The following is a 24,041-nucleotide window of genomic DNA, read 5'->3' on the forward strand; positions in this document are numbered from 1 at the left end:
TCTCAGAGGGATCTCTGCTGGTTTAGATAACAGGTTCACAAGGGTATTAACCCCCTGTGAAAAGGTTGCCATCCACTCCGAGGGCTCTGTCCCCTGAATAGGGCTGTCTTTAGGCTGCAATATTACAGGTGTCACAGCACAACCAGCACAAAGCCCCTAAAGCAGACGTTCACTGGTTAATTTAACATTACACTTGGAACAGATCATATGTTTTGCACGTGTTGCTTTACTTTTATCAGCCATTATTGGGAGAAAAAACAAAGCCACAAACAACCAGACAAGCACAAACACTCAATAGTTATCAGAAATACTAACTAATTATGTCTTAACACATTGCAGCATCTCTGAATCAACACAGGAGAGCCAAATTTTGTTGTTTTATACAGGCTCTACTTAATAAATATGCCCATAACAAATATACTTCTCTATCCATGCAATATAGAGAAAATAAATGATACTTAGCAGGGAGATGTTTGCCAGCAGCTGTGCCTCCTCCAAATGGCTGCTGTGTCCTTCCTTCCTTTGTAATTTGGCGCCAAAAGGAATCTTCCACCTGCTCACACAGCGGGGGAGGGGGGAGGGGGGAGGTTTTCTAACTTCCCCCTCCCTGGCTCTCTCTGTTTCACCTGTGCAGACTGACAGTAATTTCCACACACTTCCTGTGAGTGGAATCGCTGCTATTCGCTCCTCTGTTCCCCTCTGCAAAGCGCTGAATAGCGCGACCATTAGCTCAAGTTACCCCTCCTCTTTCCTTGAGGAGGGGACTTGGTATATTCCATGGCCCCGGGGACGGCAAGAGCACCGGCGCTTACTGCCTGTGGCAGCGCCTCACTCTGCTAGCAGTGCGAGAGAGTATCTCACACTGCGAGAAGTCTCACTGTTTCCAACCTGTCAGCGGGTGCCGCGGCTCCCCCGCTGTACAGTCCTTCTCTGCTCACGAGTGCGCTCTGTCTCACAGAGCCACTCGTGCACTATGTCAGCAGCTAGAAACAAAAAAAGCCTAAACCCAGTGAACTCAGTTCACTGTGCAGCTCTCCAAACTTCAGCCCATACTCCTAGGGCACCTACTTCAAACGGAGTTCTGTGGGGAAGGGCCGGGGGGATATGCCTGTCAGCAGCAAAAGATTAACTATTTGGGTGCCAGACTCCTCCCTACCCCACTCTACCCCCATGGTTAGCAGTGTCCCCCAGATGGATGAAAGAGAAACAACAATAGATATATCAAACATATAAAATATCCCAAATGCCTGTAGACAGTGCCATAAACATCAGGTATCGTTAGATCTGTATGTCAAAGTTTGTGAGCAGTCAAAAGTTACAAAACAGATCAATAAAGGTAAAAATATAACAGGCAAACAGGAATATACACTCTATATATAGATAAGTACGTATAGTGCTAACAAACGACATAAGGGTATGTGTTCCTGTACATATTTATACACTTTGATATAGGTACTAAAACACCATAGGAGAAAATAGCAGCAAAGAACAGTACCTATATGCAAAGGATAATAGGCAATAAAAAGTCAAAAGTATTAAGGGGAGGTGAAGACGAAGGGAACTTTAAGGGCAGGTAGGGTACAAGGGTCTAAGCTGTAGACGTTTGTAGAGGTTTTCTGACTCTTCCATGGAGGGGAGAAGTCAGAGCTTGGAGATGTTAGGGAATCCTTGGGAGAGAGGGCTCCTGTGTAGGTGGGGGAATGAAATGTGAGGTCGGGTTACAGTATGTTTACACCATTATAGTAAATCTTGAAAGGGCAGAATTGTAAGATATGTGCTAAAGCATTATACAGTAGCTGAGTACAGTCAGTATTAACCAGAATATGTTTTACAATTTAAATCTGACACACTAGAATGCAATATTATAACACATTATATTTGTACAGGATCATTAGTAAGTCCAAGCAGGGAGTATTACATAGATGGCCTAATTAGAATCAGGTGCTTACATAATTGTTTTTCAAGTAAAAGCACCCTGTAGAGTAAATCTGCACAAATGAGTTTGTTATCCTGTCCAGTAAAAGATTCCAAATGATTTGAAGACTTAAAGCAGCAATCCCACGTTAACCGGTATAAATGCATAGTTTTTACTTTAATTATTATTTTCAAGCCCCTTCTGTTTTGGTTAGCCTGTTTTTATAACATGCACAATTTACAGCTCATTTTTGTTGTGGTCAATAAAGAGATTTAGTCATTTCTACATAATACAGATCTATATCTTTACATCAAATGGAATTAAACAGAAGACAATAAGAAGACAGGGCTGATGCAGTGTGAGTACTACCAGTACCAGTTTGCGTACCGTATCTTGCGTGAAATCACTTGCGCATGCCTTCATGAAAATTTGCGCGATTCTGACACATAAGCCAACCTGCACCAGGAGAAGCAGGACAGGGGTATTCTTATATAGGCCTAGTACGTGCAATTGTGAACACATGCAGAAAAAGACGTATATACTCCTGAGAATTCAGGTGTAAATAGCGAATTATGATTATGTCCCCGCCATTTTCAGGAAATGTGGGTGCTGATATCATGAGTGGCAGTGACCTGTCCAATTGTGTTAATGACCACACAGCTGCCTGTGATGGGGCAATGTCATCGTATGAAGATGAGAATGGAGGCAAGTAGGAAGCAACAGACAGAGTTAGATAGTGCAGTGTAAGAAGCATGGTCCCCAACAGCATAGAGTAGTATAGTGTGGTACACTGTTGTGGGAAGATTGTGTTGCCATATGCATCTCTGTATGAAAGTTTATCCATCCAATATTCCTCCTAATTACCATGCAATTTCTCTCTCTTTTTTGTGATTTTGAAGCTCGGCTAAGCTTGTATCCCAAATTTAGTAGGCATTTTGTAAATATTTATTTTTATTTTTTTAAAAAGTCCAGGGACACTAACCCTATTTTTTCATTTTCCTCTTGTATTCATCTAACCTAAGTAATACCTCATGACTGAATAAAACTATTCTTGTAATAAAGCATTATGTAGTTTCTGTCATGTTGTAAGTCTGTTCAGCATTCATTCGAGATATAACTATTCTTATTCTCTTTCACGTAATCCATTCTGATTCACTCAGAGCTCTCATGTCAATCTTATTTAGGTGTGCTAATCCCCCTTCAATACAATATATTGTGGCATGGCCTAGTGGTGAGCGAAATGTACGATGACATCATTGAAGATGTGGACAGATCTGGAAAGGACCAAAAATATGACAGAGAGCAGACAAAGAGGTAGCAGAGAGAAAGACAGGAATTTTTCATAGCATATGCAGAGGGCTAGCTTAAAACAGAAGAATATGTTTTAGGTTCAGAATAAGTACTCTTAAACCGACATTATTTACTAATTAGAATCAGAACAGGTAGTAACGTTATTTGATAAAAGTTTAGCATAAAATTATTTGATTCTCAAACACATATTAAACAAATGGCACATAGATCCTAATAAGAAAAGAATACTTAATTTCAGTAGAAGATTAAATATTAAGAATTATTATCGTGCATTATTTCTATAAAGTATCTTTAGTGCAATTTTCCTATCAATTTATTAACCCTTATCAAAGTTTTAGGAACATATTACTAAATGAAACTAATAGTACAATATTTGTTTAAAGGGGTACTCCACTTACACATCAAAAAATATGACGTGACAATGAATACTGTACTGTTTAACTAAGGAGAATCCAATTAATGCTAGGTACGTCCCAGGAGCATTTATAGCTCAATTATCTACAAAGCTGAAACTACTTTATATTAGCTATATAATTACATTGTAAGATTAAAAGAAAAGTACATTTATCTAGCCAGTTCCTTATGCGTTTAGGAAAAATGTAACGTACTGAAAAAACTTCATGTTGATATTGCTGTAGCAAATGAAAAAGAAATTTAAAATGTATTGAAATAGAAAAATACAGTATAAGAAATGGTACAGTAGGCTCCTACAACACAACTATTATAGCAATTACCAAATCTGGTCCTTGGTCTGACTGATGCTTTGGGTCTTTGGGTCTGCAGTCTGTAGGGAGCTGAAATTAAAAAGAATTTACAATCAAATAAATTGGAATATAGTTGGTATCACTATGTTAAGTCCTCTACATGGCCATGCAGTTCTTTGCAGCAAGATGGTGTTGATAATGAAAGATTGCATCTGAAATGTAAATGTCATTTTAATGGTAAAAGAGATGATGATGTTGTTTTTTCCAGGATGGCTGAAGATAATGATGGCATGCTCTCAGCAGGTACATTCATAAAGCAAGAGTTTGATGGAACAAAGATATTGTTGAACAAAGCATTACATTTTCAAACAAAGAATAAGCTAAGGGCTTGCAGGATTCAAGTATGACCAAACAGCATATCAAAAATGTAAAAATGGAGACGACAAGCTTAATATAAAAGAACAGAAATAAGCCATTCATCATAGAGATAGCAAAATAATGTATCTGCTGTTACCCAACGTAGTGGCAAGAGTCACATGTTGAATTTTAGGCTTAATAGTATCCTTGGGTGCTTCAGTAGACGCTGTCAAGAAACAATTTCAGTTTCTAAACACACAACTAAAATACACGTAAACATCACGTACACCTGTAAAACCACAAGGAACACTCCTCAATAAATACAGATATTTGTATTGTCTTGGCTACATTATTTCACTAGTAACAAGTTGCAATGATGTTTATATTTTCCTGTGAAATAAGGAGTAATGGAAGAAATAAAACAAGTATAACATACAGTACAATTTAACGAACCCCAGCAATCATAAATGCAGCATAAAAATGTATTCGGAGAGCTGACCACTATATTAATGTACTGTAAAGTTTGTATACATTTATTTATACACAATAATTTAAAAAAAAATATACACGCTCATAGGGATGCCTGAAGTTTCTTGCCATATAGTTTTTATATTTTCGCTGTTTATTTTCAGTTCATAGCACCTAAAATGCGCCTTGTAATAATACTGTATCAGTAAGCATATATAGTAATGTTTCCACATCTTAACTGCTAATTTTGCATCAGTTATCGTCGTGCTCGTTTCACACTTTCAAACATAAGCACCGTGTATAGATTTGTTACAACATACATATTCATCTCTGAGTAGCCTGTATTTATCTGATTGATTTGTTTCTGTATTTAAGATTAAAAGTAGTGTTCTTGTTTATCATTGAAACAGTCCTAGAAAAACTGAACACAACAGAAGAACAAGTAAACCTAAAATACAAGTTGTAATACATAATAGACCTACTTAAATTTAAAAGTTGTAGTACACAAAGTTACTAAATGTAGAAATTATGCCACATATACTGTGTATGTGTATGTCTATAAATATTCCTATACCTTGGAGAATTTGAAATGTTTGAGATCATATTCAAATACAGAGCAAATGTAAATACGGAGCACTGTACTGTTTTTAGCTATCTCTCCCTCTGTATATATATATATATATATATATATATATATATATATATATATATATATATATATATATATATATATATATTATGTACACATATACACATATACACACATATACATATATGCTTTTATCAGTTATTTTACATACATCAACTTGTATTTTAAGGGTTAGTAGGCCCTTAAAATCTAGAGAGACACTGAGTAGGATTTAACATATTTAAACTTTCAGGTACATGTAAATGCATTACCAGGTTTTGCATGAGGAGTTGGTTTGGGTTTTTTGCTTATTCGTTGTGAAATCTTTTGAGTTGGAACTGCAAAAAAATCCCTGTTAGTTATGTCTTTTTCATGGAAAACAATGTTTGAAAATCCAAGAATGATTGTCATGTTTTGATCTGGTTATACACTACACATGGAATGATAATATGGAATATAGATGAAACATATTAATAATGATGTGTTAATAGTGTGATACATTTCAGCTATTATTAGCAATAAAAACCATGCCCAGATTCATGAAAGTAAAATAAATACTCAAGACACATAATTTCAAGAACATAAATGTTTTTGGATGTCACGTTATTGTTCTGAGGCTTTATAAATGCCTCAAGACTGAAAATAAGAACAGATGTCACGTTATTCCAATTTTATGGACCCTAGTATTACTACTATGACTAGTATGACTGAAGTAAGGGTGCTTATACACAGGGCATGTTCAGCTTAACGACATGGTGACATATGGCCCAATAAGTGCGGCCAGCCGATGTTCGCACACACATAACAAGCGCTGACATTAGCTACATTTTCTTTAATGTCTAATTAAAATATTATAAATCCCTGATTTCCATTAGTATCACTGGTTATTTTGGCAATGTCGAGCCAATTTGATAAAATACAGTCAAATAGCCTGACTATTTCTGGGCAGCATTAGATACATGTGTGTCTAATGATTTTTGCTGTACACATCTACGTGTAAGGTGCATTGTGAAAGGTATAGGATAACCAATTCAGGAGCTCTGAATTCATGAGCAAAACAAATGACTATCTACCAGGCCACAAATTAAAAATGAACACATCACTTATAGGGACATATTCAATTAGCCGCAATGATCCCCTGAACATTGCCGCTGCACATGTTTTCCGATACTACAGTACATCAACATCGTGGATTTATCCTCACACCCCTATGGTGGGGGGAGAAGAGGAATCAGCGATGTTACATCACTGCGGAGTGCCTTCGCGATCATTCTGGTGGCGCTAGAGTAATTGAATATGACCCATAATGCAGATCTAGGGATATGTTAGTACATTAGCTTATAGTTTAAGGCACAGGTACAGCCAACAATCACTAAGGTGAATTAGGTCATAGAAAGATACACAGATTTATAGAAATGCTAATCTAACTACTGCAATTGAAACACAAAATTTACCAGGCTTTGAATGAGGACTTTCAGGACTTTTTGTTGTTGTGGGTTGTAAAGGAGCTATTGTTGTGTTAGGAACTGAAAGAAATAAAATATTTAGTAGTGCTAGCTAGTTAACCAATTAAATAAAAATAAGAAAAAAAGTGGGACAGTATTGCATATATTCTTATCATGCCTATGGTGTGGCAAAGAGATTTGAGGATTTAAAGCAAGCACAGAACACCTAACATATGTGTTGCAGTAAATCTATTCTGTTCTATGGTTGTCTTGCAGGAAAGAAAAATGCAAATAAGCAAATTCAACAGAAACATTGCTCAATTATATGATCCTCATCCTTGAGACTGCCTTTACTGTGGAGTGCAGCAAAGATAATATTTATGTCTACTCGTATAAAGATCCCACAGCAAAGCATGTTGGACAACAACAGTGGATGAACCACATATTGGGGTAAACAGGGCCGTCTTTCCCATTGGGCACAATGGGCAGGTGCCCGGGGGCCCTGCAGCCCAGGGGGCCCCGTCGGAGGCAGGAAAAAAAAAACCTAAAAAAGGAAGAAAATACTTACCTTGCGGTCAGCTGGCGATCCGGCTCCCTCCATGGTCTCCTCCTCCGTCGCGCCCGACATCCATTGTGGAGCGCGATGGAGGAGGAGACCAGAGAGGGAGCCGGATCGCCAGCTGACCGCAAGGTAAGTATTTTCTTCTTTTTTATCAGGTTTTTTTTTTTCCTGCCTCCGACGGGCCCCCCTGGGCTGCAGGGCCCATATATATAATAATTTGGGGTTTTTTTGTATATATAGGGGCCCCGGTGCACTGCTGTGCCTGGGGGCCCAAGATGTTCTTAAGAGGGCCCTGGGGGCAAATGTATCAAGCTGAGAGTTTTCCGGCGTGTTTGAAATACCAATCAGATTCTATTTATCATTTAGTACATTCTACAAAATGATAGCTAGAATCTGATTGGTTGCTATAGGCAACATCTCCACTTTTCAAACCCGCTGGAAAACTCTCAGCTTGATACATTCACCCCATTGTATTGTCTAAAGGAGGGGTTGTATCATAAAAATTGAAAAACAGTTATTGTAATGTTCAGGCCAATTAACTGCATTTGAACGTGTCTTTGCAAATCCATGCAATCGTGTGTGTATTGTATGTATATCACTTACTAACTAACCAATTGGAAACAAAACAAACTACTGCACATATGGGCACAAGAAGGCCGCTGACACTGATTTACATCTGGTGTCAAACAAGATGGATGGTAGACGCAATTGACCGTGCATGCGATCATCATCCCACCATGTAGTGCTGGCAGTTCTGGATCTCTAACCTGGATGGTGAACGTCTGAATATTTCAGATTTGGCAATACATGTCTATGTACATCCAAATGTGACAGATCTGGCTGCTTGTAGGGTAATGATTTCTAGACCGAAAAAAATGAATTTCTATTACTTCAATGGAGACTTTCTTAGTTTGCCTTCCCTTGCACAAATAATAGGGTGAATGAGAACTAATTTATCTTGGTGGACTTAATTCAATATTAGTGTGTACTACATGTTTAGAAATGACAGTAAAGTCACTCTTGGTATGGGAATCATTTGCCCATGTATGTATACTTAGCACAGAAACCAAACCACAGAAGTAAATATGAATGGCTTGTTACCCTTTGGGACATCTGGGTCTTCAAAGATATGAAGCCTAATAACATTTATAGGTACCCAGTGTGTTGATTTTGAAGCTGTGAGAGAGAGCAGAATAAATGCTGGATTATAGTAAACATTTATTAAGGCAAATTGCTGCATATGTTACATTTTTGGCTATGTGAATGGGGCCAAGTAGAATTTTCCTGACAGGAAGTGAAAGCAAAAACCCTTAACTGGTACCTTCCATAACCTCATAGATCCCCTTTCGTGGAACTTTCCATTAGGTATTTGAAGACATAACTTGCAGATGATTAGCTTCCTGCCATCGTCAGGAATATGAAAATTGCTGCTTACTATCCAATGTTGTTAATTTACAAAGCAAACATTAGCACAGTAAGATGCTAAAGCTGTTTTTACCCTGCATTTGGCTGGACTATGTCTGTCTTTATACTGCTTGTCACAGATTTGTGCAGAATGGCTGTATCTTTTGGATGCCTGGATGACAGGAAGATCAGGGTGGATAAGTGTGTTCCTTATATATAACTAGTGCTTTGACCAAATGCTGAGCTGTAGACTACAAATCAAGATGGATGTGTAAAACAACCTGAACAAATTGGTGCCTATATTGCCCATCGATATGTGACCAAAATGGTGCAGTCATGCAAAAGAAGGTGCAGGGTGCTAAATGAGAAGAGTATACTTGCACTGTACCTTCACTTTGGAAATTGTGAAGTTCACCCTCTTTGGAGGGGAAACAATGTTATTATAATTGAATATGCTATTTAGCCTTAGATTGTGTATATCCCCATTACTAATTGAACACCAGGGGATAAATGTATAAAACTGCAAGTTTCTGGCGGGTTTGAAAAGTGGAGATGTTGCCTATAGCAACCAATCAGATTCTAGTTATCATTTACCTAGTACATTATACAAAATGACAGCAAGAATCTGATTAGTTGCTATAGGCAACACCTCCACTTTTCAAATCTGCCAGAAACTCGCAGCTTTATACATTTACCCCCTGGAGCTCTTATGGCAACTCATAGTTGTCAACATTTTGCTGCCGAGTCAATGCTTCTAATCATGTCATGTGAGACAGACCTTAGAGCATAGGACCCTGCTCTGAGGGTGTTGTGGGTACTTGAGCACCCCAAAATTTGTGTACTTGCAGTCACTGACCATGTTTCTGCCTGGAATTTTTCAGTCATATGGGGGGAATGATTGAGCTCCCCAATCATTTTAAAAAGTTGGTTGCTATGCCTTCTCTCTACAATCGACATCATGGCTTCAGTTTACTAAAATTTATTTAACATACTGTTTGGTATTTTAAATGCTCTTAACTGATAAAAATGTACTTATATTAACTTTTAACCCCCCCCTCCCAAAACATAACTGATGTTAAATATGCATTACCAACTATGTGGCAGAACATTTAAGTTTGTAACTTTAAAATTGCTGCAGAGGTGGGTGCGAGTGGCAAGACCAATCAGAGGCTACAATCTGCCCCCCTGCCACCCACACCTCCCATCCATAGCATTACACAGCCATTTTTTTGCCGGTGCTGTGAGGCAAACCCAGGAAAAGATGGCTGCAAGGTTGGGAAGGTACATACTAATAGTATACAATAATGAAGCTTTCGGAATTGCGTTTAACATTTAGAAAATAGGACATTTGCAATTGGTCAAAATGTAAAAATCAGGGACATTATAAACGACAAAAATTTCCAGGGAATATTTTGGAACAGAAGACAGCTGTGGGAGCTTGGTTATTGCAAACAATAACTAAAACTGTTCCCTTCCAAGGCATTGGAATAATTAATGTCATTGCTTTAAAAAAAAGAGAAAATTGATTTTCATTTGTGATAGCAATTTGTGACTATATTCAATAAAACACAACTAAATAAACATAACTAAAGAAACACCAATCACTAGCCTTTTCACAAATACAAGGAAAATAAGAAGCCAGTCTTGACCTGAATAGACAACTAATTATAAAATAGCTCAATTACTAGGTTTTGAGCGTGAAACTTTATTTGACTGACTTGTTTTAGGTGTTGGAGGTGAAGTAGTTTGTGTCTCAATTTTTGCTGAAAAATAAATAGAACAGTTGTTACAAACTTTTCACTGCAATAAGACACTAAAGAGATCATTATGAGATTATCTAATAGGAAAAAAAGCATAGAATGAAAAAAAAGGTTGCAATATACATGCATCTTAAACATACTTGCCAACTTTTCCTCGTTGGCTTCAGGGAGATCCCGGGTGAGGTGGGCATGTGGGGGCGAGCTTGATGAATCGCATCATTTTGGTGCCGCCCCCTAAACGATTGTCACAATTTTGGACAATTACAGCAGGGGGTGGGGTTAAGATGACACAATATTTGTGTCATTAAGCCCCGTCCCCCACCACTTATCTTTTGCGGGGGCGAGAACTTGGAGGTTGCCCTGCTCTCCCGAGAGGTCTCCCAGAAATTAAATGCGGGAGTCTCCTAGACATTCCGGGAGAGTAGGCAACTAAAGAAAAGCAGCTAATGAATCTCTAGAGACTGAAGTGTCTTTTACATTTCGTCTCCATTACTGAAGTCATGTTGTCTAACCTGTCAGTCTTTCACTAAATCTTGGTCTCCATGAAAATGGCCACCTCCATAGGTATCAATACATGGACATAGGACACAAATTCTGAACTGTGTCATCATGCCACAGAAGGCGAAGCCAACCACGTCTTGTACTGGCTCAGCATCAGGGAGAATGCCAGACTCTTCAGGGAGTGAGGGATATCACCCCTATTTCAGGGAATCTCCTTGACATTCAGGGAGAGATGGCAAGTATGATTTTAAATGAAAAATATAAATCTATAGAAAAGATTACGCCCTGGGGCACAGTGTTCTAGTGCAGGAGTGAGCACTTGTATCTCACAGCGATGCATTTACAGGTGGAGCATAGCTTATTTTGTCAACCGTGCACCATGTCTAAAGACTACACAATGAATTCATACTATCTTGTAGATGTCCAATTCATTTTGCTATGAAGAGCCTGCCTTATTTGCAAACAAATGGGTCTCGATACAGTTTACTGCAATAATCTCTGCTCCATCTGTGCAGCTGATGGTAACAATTTCTGCTCCATCTGTAAACTTATGGAAATTATAGATTTGCAAGACATTTGCAAGATATTAATGACAGAGAATTTCAAAGCATTCGTGCATATTTTTACACTATTGGGAAGGAAGAATCGGGCATATGGAAGAGAGGAAAACAAGCACGTCGTGCCAGTTTAAAAGCAGGCCACTTTACCACTTGGAACTGTTGGATCCTCAAATATATGAATTCTAATCAAGTTTATAGGCATCCCTTTGGTTTGCATTGCTTTTGGCACTGTTTAGAATATAACAAAATGTATGAGCAAAGGGAAATTCTGAATTATTAAATATTTGTTTTTTTTCCAAGTAAAAATAAAGTTAATAGAAATTTACCAGCAGTTGCAGGTGGAGCAGTTTTGTCGGATTTAAGAGGAATAACTTTTTCTGTTTTATTTGGCACTGAAAGACAAAGATTCCTCTTACAGATTGTTCTTGGTTGCAGAAAGTTAATTCCATATTTTAAGTTGTTGCTACTAAATACGTGTACTCAATATCTATAGGAGAGATGCAACATGCACAGGTATACCTTATAGGTTACACACACGATTGCAAAACAACGCTCACTGATGTCTAGGTAATTTGACCTCACTTTAAAGTACCTTGCAGACGCGTTCATTAACGCATCTCAAAGCTGACATAGTCCCTTGACAGGCGTTCCCATTGGTCTCCATTACATTTTCCCAAGTGTTGGAAACTGTGGATATTATAGGCAATTTCAAAATTGACAAGATGTAACAAAGCCAAAAAGGTAGCGTGTAAAGGTCCTTTTCCCTACACTGTTTTTGGAGCCCCTGAGAACAGATTTTGACATCTCAGCATATGAATCATTTAGCAGCAGATACATGGCCCAAAGATCTCTGTGTCTGAGAGAATCCTTAATTTCATAGAACAGTACATGAATTTCTTTTATTCAATGTACTATATATATTTCAAGTTAAAATTATATAAAAAATTTAATTAATTAAATGATTAAAAAAACATGGGGTGAAGTTATCAAGCTGCAAATTTTCAGGCAGGTTTGAAAAGTGGAGATGTTGCCTATAGCAACCAATCAGATTCTAGCTATCATTTATTCAGTACATTCTACAAAATGATAGCTAGAATCTGATTGGTTGCTATAAGCAACATTGTGACGTTTCAAACCTGCCAGAAATTCACAGCTTTATAAATTTACCCCATGGTCTAATATCCATTCAATAGAATAACATTGTAAGTAATCACAGCCACTTTATATACACCCTTGTGAAATTGTTGCTACTTAACTCAAAATAGGTATTTGAGACCAAATGTAGATTATTAGCTTCAATGGCTAATGACTGCAAATATTATTAGGATGCTCTTATAGTTCAAGATGTTCTGGAGGCGACTATTTTGGATCAGTATAGAAGCACTGGGAAAACAAATCCACATTCTAGTGACAGATGTCAAATCTTGTCAATTTACTGTATCCATGGTGACTTGAAGACATCAGCTGTCCCAGAGCAAATATCGCGCATAGGTAGGCCTCAAACTCCCTTTTCAAAACACAAGAAGAAATTTGTGGCTAGATCTCAAAATTAGACTTTATCAAGTTTCTCAAGAACAAATATGTTCTCAATGGTACAAATGAGTCTGTTAAAGTTTTTAGAATTTAAAGAGAAGATCAGAGATCTTTTAGGACTCACAATAGTTTTTTTTAGAGCTCATGGAATGATTATGGTTAGATTTGGATCAGTTTTTAAACTAAGTTTAAACCAAGTTTTTAAACTAAGTGGGTTCAGTTTTCGGACAATATTAGGGTCAGTATTAGATTGGAAGATTGAAGATGGTATTTAGTTTATTTTTCATTCAAAACTTAAACTTTTAACTTTTCCATTTCATTTGAAAGAATAGAATTCCCCCTTTAACACAAGATGTATTTTATTTTTCCAGGACACCATGGGGTTGAAATAGAAACTCTTAGGGATTTTCCAATGTAGACTACATTACTGATTCTGGTAGTTACCCCTTTTGCACATATATTAAAATCAAGCATCAAAATCACATTTCCCATTTTATAGAACAAGAATATGTGACTTGTTGAGTATTAAACAATACAACAACTACCCTTGAAATCACAACATGTTATTAAACTTTATTTTTTAAATTAGTTCTGAATGTATTGCCTGAATTAATTAAATGCCTGAACTTGGATGTGCATTCTAGTTGCAAATGTTAATTGGCTTTATAGGGACTCACTGCACTTTAACAAGAAAAGGAAGTCAATTACTTTTGTAAATAAAACTAACAAAGGGATATAGTGAACTATATGAAATCACAGTAAGCGTTCAAAAAGCCTTTTGACAATTTATTACACAATATATTGCACATAAATTGTACAAATCTGCGCCGATTAGGTCTTACAAAGAATCCGGGATCACAACATGTATGGCACTTTTATGAAAAATTCACCAACTGAGATTTTGTTAGCAAGCAAAAGTCTTTACCCAAAGGTAACACGGGATGCTCAAAAATGTCAAATCCCAAAACGTCAGGGGGAACAAGATGGGATGTTTTAGGATCTGTGTGGAATAAAAAAGTATGGTTAGCAATACACATCGCTCGTCTGTAGGGCTAATATTACATGTTCCCTATAAAACTGCTGCTTAGAGTAAAAGCTGTGTTGAAGATGCAAAAATAATAAACGTATTTATTACCGGCTGGAGGGGATGGACTTTCTGTTATATGGATCTTTTTGGGAGACATTTTTTGAGTTTCAGTTGGCACTGGAAATAGAAATGTGAGAGCTCAAACTAAACTCATTAAATTCTTCCATCCTTAGGTCGCTATGTAAACTCAAAAGATGAATACAACATTGATTCAAAATGACCACAGATGACTATTACCTGGCAGAGAAAAACAAGATAACATTCTGCATAACTAACTTTCCTAAAAGAAAAATGCAACCTGGTCCAAATGTATGGAAGAAAATGAATGGTTAAAATGCTATGATAGAAGAGTATTTACCCATAATGGTGGTGGTTTCTTCAACTAGTTTAGTTGGTTGCATGTCCTTTAAAACTAAACGGAATAAAAGTATTTGTTAGTAATGACTAGGACATGTCATGGAATCTGACACTTGTCTTCAGCTGGAATAGAACATGAGTGATTTGTGCAGCAAAATAAATGTATGGACATAATAAATCAAGATTCATATAACAGTAACAATTCAACTTAATGTGGTATATTACTATATATAAGTTACTATATAAGTTAAAAGGGTCCAAACCAATTACAACGCTTTATGCATCTTTTCTGTTCACCATTTGCCTATACCAACCGTACAGCTAGACTTCATTAGTGTGATCAGTATGACAGTGCACTATTGCGCTTGGCTGGTGTGGGTGGTGATGTGTCTGCTGCAGACACGGTTTCCTCCACCCAGCAGATCACCTTGCATTATCTCCTTGTATTTTATATTCTTTTACACTAGACTTATTTTATCTGTTATTTTCCAATTTTTTTATTTCTGTATCTTTCTATAAATGAATCCATTTTCTTTCTATTATTCAACCTGATTTTATTCTATTACACCCTATTTTTCATATTATCTATTTCTTATTTGTTCACATATATCTTATTTTATATATTGTTTTCAATATAGCTACCTCTTCCTGTACATCTAATATCGTCCACTTACTCTCCCCTCTAATACCTTATCCTTCTACTCATTACCACTTATTTACTTGACCTATCCCTCTATCTATCCACTGCTTAACATTCCTGATTCACTGTGTTACTGAATATTAGATCTACTGAACTACTAGATTCATATCCATAACATCCCCCACCTATTCCAAACTACTACATATCCCTAGTTCAGTTATTATCTCACACTGCCCTCTTAATTACGCTCCTAAATCTCTTTCTATCCACTACCCACTTCTTCCTATCTGCTACTCTAAAACACTTCTCCCCGAATCACACTACTACTGCTTCATACCACCTGCACGCTGCCTGCCCTGACAGCCTATTAAAGCCACCTTTCTCAGTTCCTTGAACCCTGATAAACTATTTCTAAACTCACAATACCACCCCTCGTACCCATAGCCCTGCAAACAAGGAACGAACCAGATCTACGGAGCATGCTCCCACCATACCTATCCGCTACGGGCCACAGCCCAGATATACCACCACGGCAACCCACTAAATGCAGCGCTCCACAGCTACAAAGAGATAAGTATAACTTTTTCCATTAGTGTAATATCTCAAAGCTTAACCTAATAGATCCTTTCCAACTTGCTGTTTGCCTGCAGGCTGTTATCCTCCTTTATTTACTACTATATTAGACTATGATAATGGCACATTGAAATGGAACCCCACATTTGTAAATCAATGCATATGTAAAATACTTAAACCCCCAAATACTCTACTATTGCCTTCCTTTAAAAGACAGATACGAACATTCATTTATGAAATTCAAAGAAATGGGGACATGAACTGTACCCTCATTTCTGGGTCATTTGAATTGACCCCAGAAAAGTAATCAAAGCCTAGTTCTTCCACCTGATGTATTTGGTGAAAATATGCTACCACTGTAGTACCACCCCTTTATGAATATCAACTTTTATGCTTTTCATCAAAATACTGTTTGGTGTAATAAGAGAGGCACACGAGTGTGTGTCACTGCCCTTGTTATATGCAAAAAGGGGGGGGGGTGATATCTAGATGGCGCAACGCCCCATGGAGTGTGGAGAGAACTGTTGTTGGACCTAAGTGTTTTAAAGCCCAGAGATTAAGGAAGCTGCCTCAAAGGGATGAGTTACAGTGTGAAGTTAGAGCCAAGTACTGTAACTCCCGGCCTGCATGTGATCCAAGTGTGAGAGCCTGTGTGCTCACTCAGTGAGGCAACTTCAGTGCAGCATTTTTACCTGTCCCTTATATGAAGTTGTGGCAGATGTAAGAACATAGAATGTGAGCACACCAACGGGTGTCATGAATTTGATTCTCGACAATGGCCTTATCTGTGTGGAGTTTGTATGTTCTCCCTGTGTTTGCGTGGGTTTCCTCAGAGTGCTCTGTTTTCCTCTCACACTCCACAAACATACTGGTAGGTTAATTGGCTGCTATTAAATTAAAAAGTCTGTGTGTTAGGGAATTTAGACTGTAAGCTCCAATGGGGCAGGGACTGATACAAGTAAGTTCTCCGTACATCGCTGCAGAATTAGTGGCGCTACATAAATAGTTGATGATGATGATAGTAAAAGTAACTTCTTGTAACTAAGTGTTTTATGTTGGAGAGAATAAAGGTGAAGAACAGTTAATAAATAAAGCAACTTTGTTTATCTAATCATAAGATGGTCTGGCACCTATTTCATCACTGATAACTGAACACTGTTACACCTGCTGCGTCTACACTTCATCTACTTCACTGTTATTAAGCATTTACGTGAGGTAGGGTGGGAGGCTGAGCTTTTGTCGGGTGGTTGACCCAAGAGCACTACATGGTAGGAGTTACGGATAACACTCTACCACCAGCCCCAGGCAAACACAGATTGAATCAGTATATGATGTTGGTTTAAAATGATTTCCCTTGGCAACTGTGGGAAATAGGGCTCAAGCAGCCAGATGTCAGATACACAGAGTGTACCTTGTAATTGAAAGTAGCCAGGAATTGTATCAGCAAACATGGCCTTTGTGTTGCAAATATTTTAGATATACATTTATCTCTGATGGGGAACCTTCCTTTTAAAATGTATTTATATATACTGAGTAAACTCAATGAACAATGCAATTACTATACCAGCAGTAGGGTATGTCTCTTCTGGCAATGGTATTTTAGGATGAGCAGGAGAAACTCCTGTTCTCTTTAATGCTGTAAAATAATAGTGATGTTAATTAATAATATTCCTGTACAAGATTTGCAGCCCATGTCACAGCCAAAGTCACTGATGCCAATTTTTAACAAGCAAAAAAAATGTTTCTTTAACATGCAGCATAATCTAAAGCATGATACTGAGCATTGCAATAATGTATAGCGGACACCGTACTAATCTTTTTTCACAAGGAATACATGGCTTTTATAACTACCAAGATTGACACAACAATCATATATGATGATTGAAAAACATACATACAGAACTGACCTATATCTTATGGGTGAAAGGACGGTGATCAGCAAACACTATTCTCTTTTCTTACTTTCTCTAGTTATTTGAAATGTTTGCTCAGCAAATAGGTCCAATGCAATTGTGATCCAGAAGCAAAACACTGTCAATATTTTTTAAACCTTTTCTTTGACCTGAAACGCAGCATGCAATGTTTCTTTTACTAGCCACTATACTCCACAACTGCACTGCATGCCAGAGTACAGAAGGTCTTTAATGTATACCATGTTGCATATATGTGACTATAATTAATATGCAATGTTCATATGGATTTCAGGTATAGCACACAGCTGTGTCGTTCGTTTAATATGCCATTTAAATTAGGTTGGTGATACAAATATCTAAAAACTTCATAAGTAGCATTTAAGGAAATAGCCAAAACTTTCTGAAAAAATTATGTTAGTTTCTGGAGAAAAATACAGATTAGGGGGTATAAAATCTAACCAAATAAAACAATTAGGTATACTATGAAATAAGTGAAGTTCCAATGGCTATAAAAAACTTGTAGCATTTTACATCAGTTCAAAGAAAATTTGTGTGCTAACATATTTTTTTACATCTTTATTATGGTTACATAGTACGCCGGTCTAGTTATACTCTATACTATAAACTTTTGCCCGTGCAATTGTATCAATGGCCATGCTTTGGTTAAACAGCCATGCCTACTCTATTTGTTGTATGCCTACAGAGAATGCAGGCAGATACTAAGAAAATACATATAAATGGATTATGAAACATGATGATTCAAGAACAAAAACACATATGCATAAGCAATACATCTGCAGGCATTACAAGCGTCCCTTCTGCTCTATAGCAGGCCAGATAAAAATATGTTACCCTCTGTAGACTGTGTCCTTTGAGAAGTAGCAGGAGTATTAGATTTAAAAGACATGGATGTTGTCCGATATACTATGGTTAGAAAAGAAAATATATGCTTTTGTCTTTATATACATAGGCACACACAATGCTATTCACCCACCCATTTGGCAAAGAAAGAGCCCCCAGCAGGAAGACAACCTCAATACAAACACAACTTTAACTTTATTAACCACTAACAAGTTAAGTACGCTTCACAGTTAAATTAATAGCAGCCACTACAGTCATGGCCAAAAATTTTGAGAATGAACAAATACTTTTTTTCGGAAACATAGATCCTCTGCACTCGCCATGTACAGACTGGGGTGCAAGAGGGGGTTGCCCACATTGTATAGACAAAAATAACTAATACTATTTTTCACAAAGTCTGCTGCCTCAGTTTCTAGGATGGCAATTTGCATATACTCCAGAATGTTATGAAGATTGATCAGATGAATTGCAATTAATTTCAAAGTCCCCCGTTGCCATGACAATAAATTTTATCCCAAAAACAACATTTCCACTGCATTTCAGCCCTGCCACAAAAGGGCCAGCTGACATCAGGTCAGTGATTCTCTCAATAACACAGGTGAGAGTGTTGAGGACAAGGCTGGAGATCATGCTGATTGAGTTAGAATAACAGACTGGAAACTTTAAAAGGAGGTTGGTGTTTGAAATCATTGTTCTTCCACCGTTAACCATGGTTATCTGCAAGGAAACATGTGCAGTCATCATTGCTTTGCACAAAAAAAGGCTTCACAAGCAAGGATATTGCTGCTAGCAAGATTGCACCTAAATCAACCAGTTATCGGATCATCAAGAACTTCAAGGAGAGAGGTTCAATAGTTATGAAGAAGGCTTCAGGGCGCCCAAGAACGTCCAGCAAGCGCCAGGACTATCTCCTAAAGTCGATTCAGCTGCAGCATTGGGGCACCACTAGTGTAAAGCTTGCTCAGGAATGGCAGCAGGCAGGTGAGAGTGCATCTGCACCTGCATCTGCACGCACAGTGAGGAGAAGACTTTTTGGAGGATGACCTGGTGTCAAGAAGGCCAGCAAAGAAGCCACTTCTCTCCAGGAAAAACATCAGGGACAGACTGATAATCTGAAAAAAGGTACAGGGATTGGACTGCTGAGGACTGGGGTAAAGTCATTTTCTCTGATGAATCCCCTTTCAGATTGTTTGGTGCATCTGGAAAATCGCTTGTCCGGAGAAGGAATGGTGAGCGCTACCATCAGTCCTGTGTCATGCCAACAGTAAAGCATCCTGAGACCATTCATGTGTGGGTTTGCTTCTCAGCCAAGGGAGTGGGCTCACTCACAATTTTTCTTAAGAACACAGCCATGAATAAAGAATGGCACATAAACATCCTCCAAAAGCAATTTCTCCCAACCATCCAAGAACAGTTTGGTGATGAACAATGCCTTTTCCATCATGATGGAGCACCTTGCCATAAGGCAAAAGTGATTACTAAGTGGCTCGGGGATCAAAACATTGACATTTTAGTTCCATGGCCAGGAAACTCCCCAGACCTTAATCTCATTGAGAATTTATGGTCAATCCACAAGAGGCAGGCGGACAAACAAAAATCCAAAAATTCTGACAAACTCTAAGCATTGATTAGGCAAGAATGGGCGGCCATCAGTCAGTATGTGGCCCAAAAGTTGATTGACAGCATGCCAGGGAGAATTGCAGAGGTCTTCAAAAAGAAGGGCCAAAACTGCAAAAATTGCCTCTTTTCATAAACTTAATGTAATTGTCAATAAAAAAGCCTTTGACACTTATGAAATGCTTGTAATTTTACTTCAGTATACTATAGCAACAGCTAACAAAAAGGTCTAAACACACTGAAGCAGCACACTTTGTGAAAACCAATACTTGTATCATTCTCAAAACTTTTGGCCATGACTGTAGATACCGAGTGAGAAGACAAATACTGAGAAGACTAAGTGCACCCTGCTAAATTGAACAAAGTAATGGAACACTACTCGCAGACATAACAAATACCTATTACTGAAACCAAAGGCATATTATGCTATAGTATGACAAGTATACATCATGCGTAATAACAGCTGATACTTGGCTAATGGGTGACTCCGCAGCATACTGTTAACCAGTGATTACATCACTTAGTAAATTCTGATTATATCATTGGTCTAACAAATTTATTAAAATTAGAACATGCACATGAATTAAAAAGTGATTTTACCAGTTGTGGTCTCTGGCTTGGAAGTTGATGTAAGCTTCTGAACAACTGTTTTATCATCGGAAGCTGCAAATAAAAGCTATAAATGACCACTTTGTGTTTGCTATGAACATCACTGGGTCAATAAAATGTAAATGCTCTATAAGAAAGGACAAGTTTTCTATACTGTTACAATGCCTAGCATGGCACTAGCTAGCAAAAAGCTGTAAACAAAACCAGCAATGTAGTTATTTTGAGGACTTAGGAGGCTTCTAGCAATTCAGAGGTTGTGACAACTTATTGGGAGTTATTAGTTATGCTAGAGCATGTATACACACTGCAATTCTGATGGCCAATTAGGCCATTTTAAATCCAATTGGTCGCATTCATATATGTGCCCAAAAAGTCAACCAATCCTGATCAAAACTTGGCGGGGAGACATGTTGGTAAGGACAGTGAGTGAAATCAGTTGGATGATGACCACATCCAACTGTATGCGGACATTGTCTGATCACAGTCATGCCCAATGGTAGAACCTTTCAGATGTCTATGTATGTATATGACCAAATCAGACAAGGCAGTCTGTACAGTTTTAACTAAAGAACCAAGTGCAATAAATCCTTTTAGAATTCTATATACTCTAGAGGGATATTTATCAAGCATTGCATTTCCAAAGGCATATAAGGACCTGGGGTCAATTGAAGAACAAAAAGATCAACTTCATTTAAATTATTACCTAAAGTAATTTTGTCTGGTTCATACGTGTGTGGTGCTTCACTTGTATGTATTTCAGAATCTGGCTGTGTGCTGTCTGAGGTAAAATTAAAACAAAAAAAGAAATGAAGGCTGTAAGAAAAAGGAAAAATTCTGCCATAGAAACACAAAAATTGTTAATTAGTAATGGGTAATGATTTTACCAGGTTCCATGTGTGGTGCCTCAGTGCTAGGGAAAGGTTTTGGGTGAAATGATGCGGTTTCTTTTGGAACTGGAACAAAGAGTACAATTTACACTCAGCTTCCAGGCAGTTGAATTGAAGATGGAATTAATTTGTGTGTTAGGAGGAGAAAGCAAAGGTGATGCAGGAACATGAATTGAATTAACCTGTGAAAGAAAAACTGAGGAGAATCTTGAGATTATCAGTTATTGCCATATTTACCAAGTAATGCACATGGTGTAAAAATAGTAATAGCATACTGTGCATTAATCACTAATACTGGAGGGTCATTTCCTGACTAGAAACAGTTGTGTGGGGAGCCAGTGTGAGAAGTCAAAGTACTGATTGTGAGGGGACCATGCACTATGATGCAGGGCATCTATTCTCTATCTACAACTCTTCAGACAGCATAAGCAGTCGGGTAGCAATGCGTAACGGCATTTGATGGAATATCCATTTCTATCATCAAGTTCAAAGTAAGGGCTCATTCGGCCGTAATGCAAGGTCACCTCACACTGAGTTTTCATTCTTACACATGTCCCCAAACACTGTGCTACAATCAATATAGTTTTCAGGTACAGATTCCCATTAAAACACATTGATTTTGCATACAATTACCCAAAACAGCAATAAAAAACACTTCAGCTGGCATAATCATCAAACCTTTATGTCATAGTACAGTAACATTAAACAACATAAGGGTTAACTGTCCTGCATTCCATCTAAACATGTTGGACCCAGCTTGTTATTTAGACAGCTTTCAACAATTTGACAATCATTTTTCATCACATTCAGTAACATTCATATTTGTGTTAAGCTGTAACATGCTATCTGTTAAGAAGTCATTGTATAGTAGTAGCAGACCTCTGTGTAACATTTCAAAGGCAAAACATAATTGAGTGGCTTCAACCTTTACAATATCTCAAAAAAGTGCTAAGTTATATGTATAGCATAACTATAATACAAGCTTATAAATACCAAATACCAAAACACATAGTGATATCACAGTGTATATTAACCATATCCTCAGACAGACTAAGGGGTATATTTACTAAACTGCAGGTTTGAAAAAGGGGAGATGTTGCCTATAGCAACCAATCAGAGTCTAGTTATCATTTACTTAGTACATTGTACAAAATGACAGCTAGAATCTGATTGGTTGCCATAGGCAACATCTCCACTTTTTGAAACATGCAGTTTAGTAAATATACCCTTAAGTCACTGCAAGGGTCTAATAAACAAGCACTTACCTATAGTATAGGTAAGTGACACATGCAATTACCCTTCAAAGTTGACAGTGAAATGTTCAATGTGATGAATCCCCAATGTGGGAGTCATTGACAGATAAATGCAGTTAATACCACAATAAAAGGCTTCAACTGAATAAACTGACCAATATAGTAAGCATAGATGCATACTAAACAGCCCAGTACACATTGGTTTGTATTAACAAGCTCACAAGAAAATGGCAAACAGAATGATTGAATGATCAGTAAAGAATCACAAAGACTCATGCATAAAGTGCACATGATGACCTAATATTACTTCAAACCTCATTAAGAATTCCTGCATACAGAAAAGTAGTTGAATAGCGGTGAGTCATGAGACTTAACAACCATCAAGACTTTTCAATCGCATACATATGAGTAACAATTTTCTGTCAATTGAGTTTCCAATCAATGCAACACATTTTGTTGAAATGATAATAAAAGATGAGTAAAAAATGAGTTTATGTAACACCACGCATTATCTTTTTTTTTTACAGTTTTGCTTATTATATTTTATGCCATATTTATCCATTATTCAAGCCAAGACTGATGTATGTTGTGACGTTTCATTCATCCGTTTTTAGCGAAATACTGCTATAAAGACAGGTGAAATATAAAAATGCAAAGTATAGTCTTGCATGGAAACACCTTTCAAAACCCAAAGATTAGACATTTTTCAAATTATGCAATTATATTCTAACATGAAATACATGAGACAACGGAGATGTTCCACATGACCTATAACAAGCTATTACAATACAGAGAGCATGTCTTATAGTCACAGCATTAGTTTCTCCAGATTATTTAGTAATGGTGGTAGCCTGAATAGCAGGACCTCCACTGTTACGCCGGTCTAGGTTACAGCTGGGTTGAATAAAGAATAAAAGTTATACTTTCCTTTCAATGTAAACCTAGTGTTTAACTGTATAATGTGACATATAAAGGACATTATACCAGGTGTAGAATGAGGAACTTCAATCTTAGCAATGCTTTGATGTGTAGTAGGAATATGAAGACTTCCAGTGAATGCTGAAAGAAAAATTCCATAAACAAATTCAGATTTCCG

The 24,041-nt window shown here is 37.4% G+C and overlaps 1 protein-coding gene across 30 annotated transcripts in view; it reads right to left on the minus strand.

Annotated features, from left to right (window-relative positions):
• ABI3BP (ABI family member 3 binding protein) overlaps positions 1-24,041 on the minus strand; it is a 310,231-nt gene that overhangs the window by 97,314 nt on the left and 188,876 nt on the right. For 20 of the 30 annotated variants that reach the window (XM_075194849.1, XM_075194847.1, XM_075194860.1 and 17 more), the window contains 17 exons: positions 23,930-24,004; positions 21,690-21,758; positions 21,509-21,583; positions 20,797-20,859; positions 18,571-18,642; positions 17,370-17,441; positions 14,594-14,647; positions 14,284-14,352; positions 14,074-14,148; positions 11,942-12,007; positions 11,763-11,843; positions 10,513-10,557; positions 8,492-8,566; positions 6,838-6,909; positions 5,656-5,721; positions 4,445-4,513; positions 3,961-4,020 (listed from right to left, as the gene is read on the minus strand). In XM_075194849.1, coding sequence (XP_075050950.1) covers positions 3,961-4,020; positions 4,445-4,513; positions 5,656-5,721; positions 6,838-6,909; positions 8,492-8,566; positions 10,513-10,557; positions 11,763-11,843; positions 11,942-12,007; positions 14,074-14,148; positions 14,284-14,352; positions 14,594-14,647; positions 17,370-17,441; positions 18,571-18,642; positions 20,797-20,859; positions 21,509-21,583; positions 21,690-21,758; positions 23,930-24,004 — 1,158 coding nt within the window. The remainder of the gene's footprint in view (positions 1-3,960; positions 4,021-4,444; positions 4,514-5,655; positions 5,722-6,837; positions 6,910-8,491; positions 8,567-10,512; positions 10,558-11,762; positions 11,844-11,941; positions 12,008-14,073; positions 14,149-14,283; positions 14,353-14,593; positions 14,648-17,369; positions 17,442-18,570; positions 18,643-20,796; positions 20,860-21,508; positions 21,584-21,689; positions 21,759-23,929; positions 24,005-24,041) is intronic. The other 10 variants (XM_075194866.1, XM_075194856.1, XM_075194877.1 and 7 more) reach the window with 6 other exon arrangements.

Source organism: Mixophyes fleayi, chromosome 2, assembly GCF_038048845.1.
Source record: "Mixophyes fleayi isolate aMixFle1 chromosome 2, aMixFle1.hap1, whole genome shotgun sequence".
Lineage (NCBI taxonomy): Eukaryota > Metazoa > Chordata > Amphibia > Anura > Limnodynastidae > Mixophyes > Mixophyes fleayi.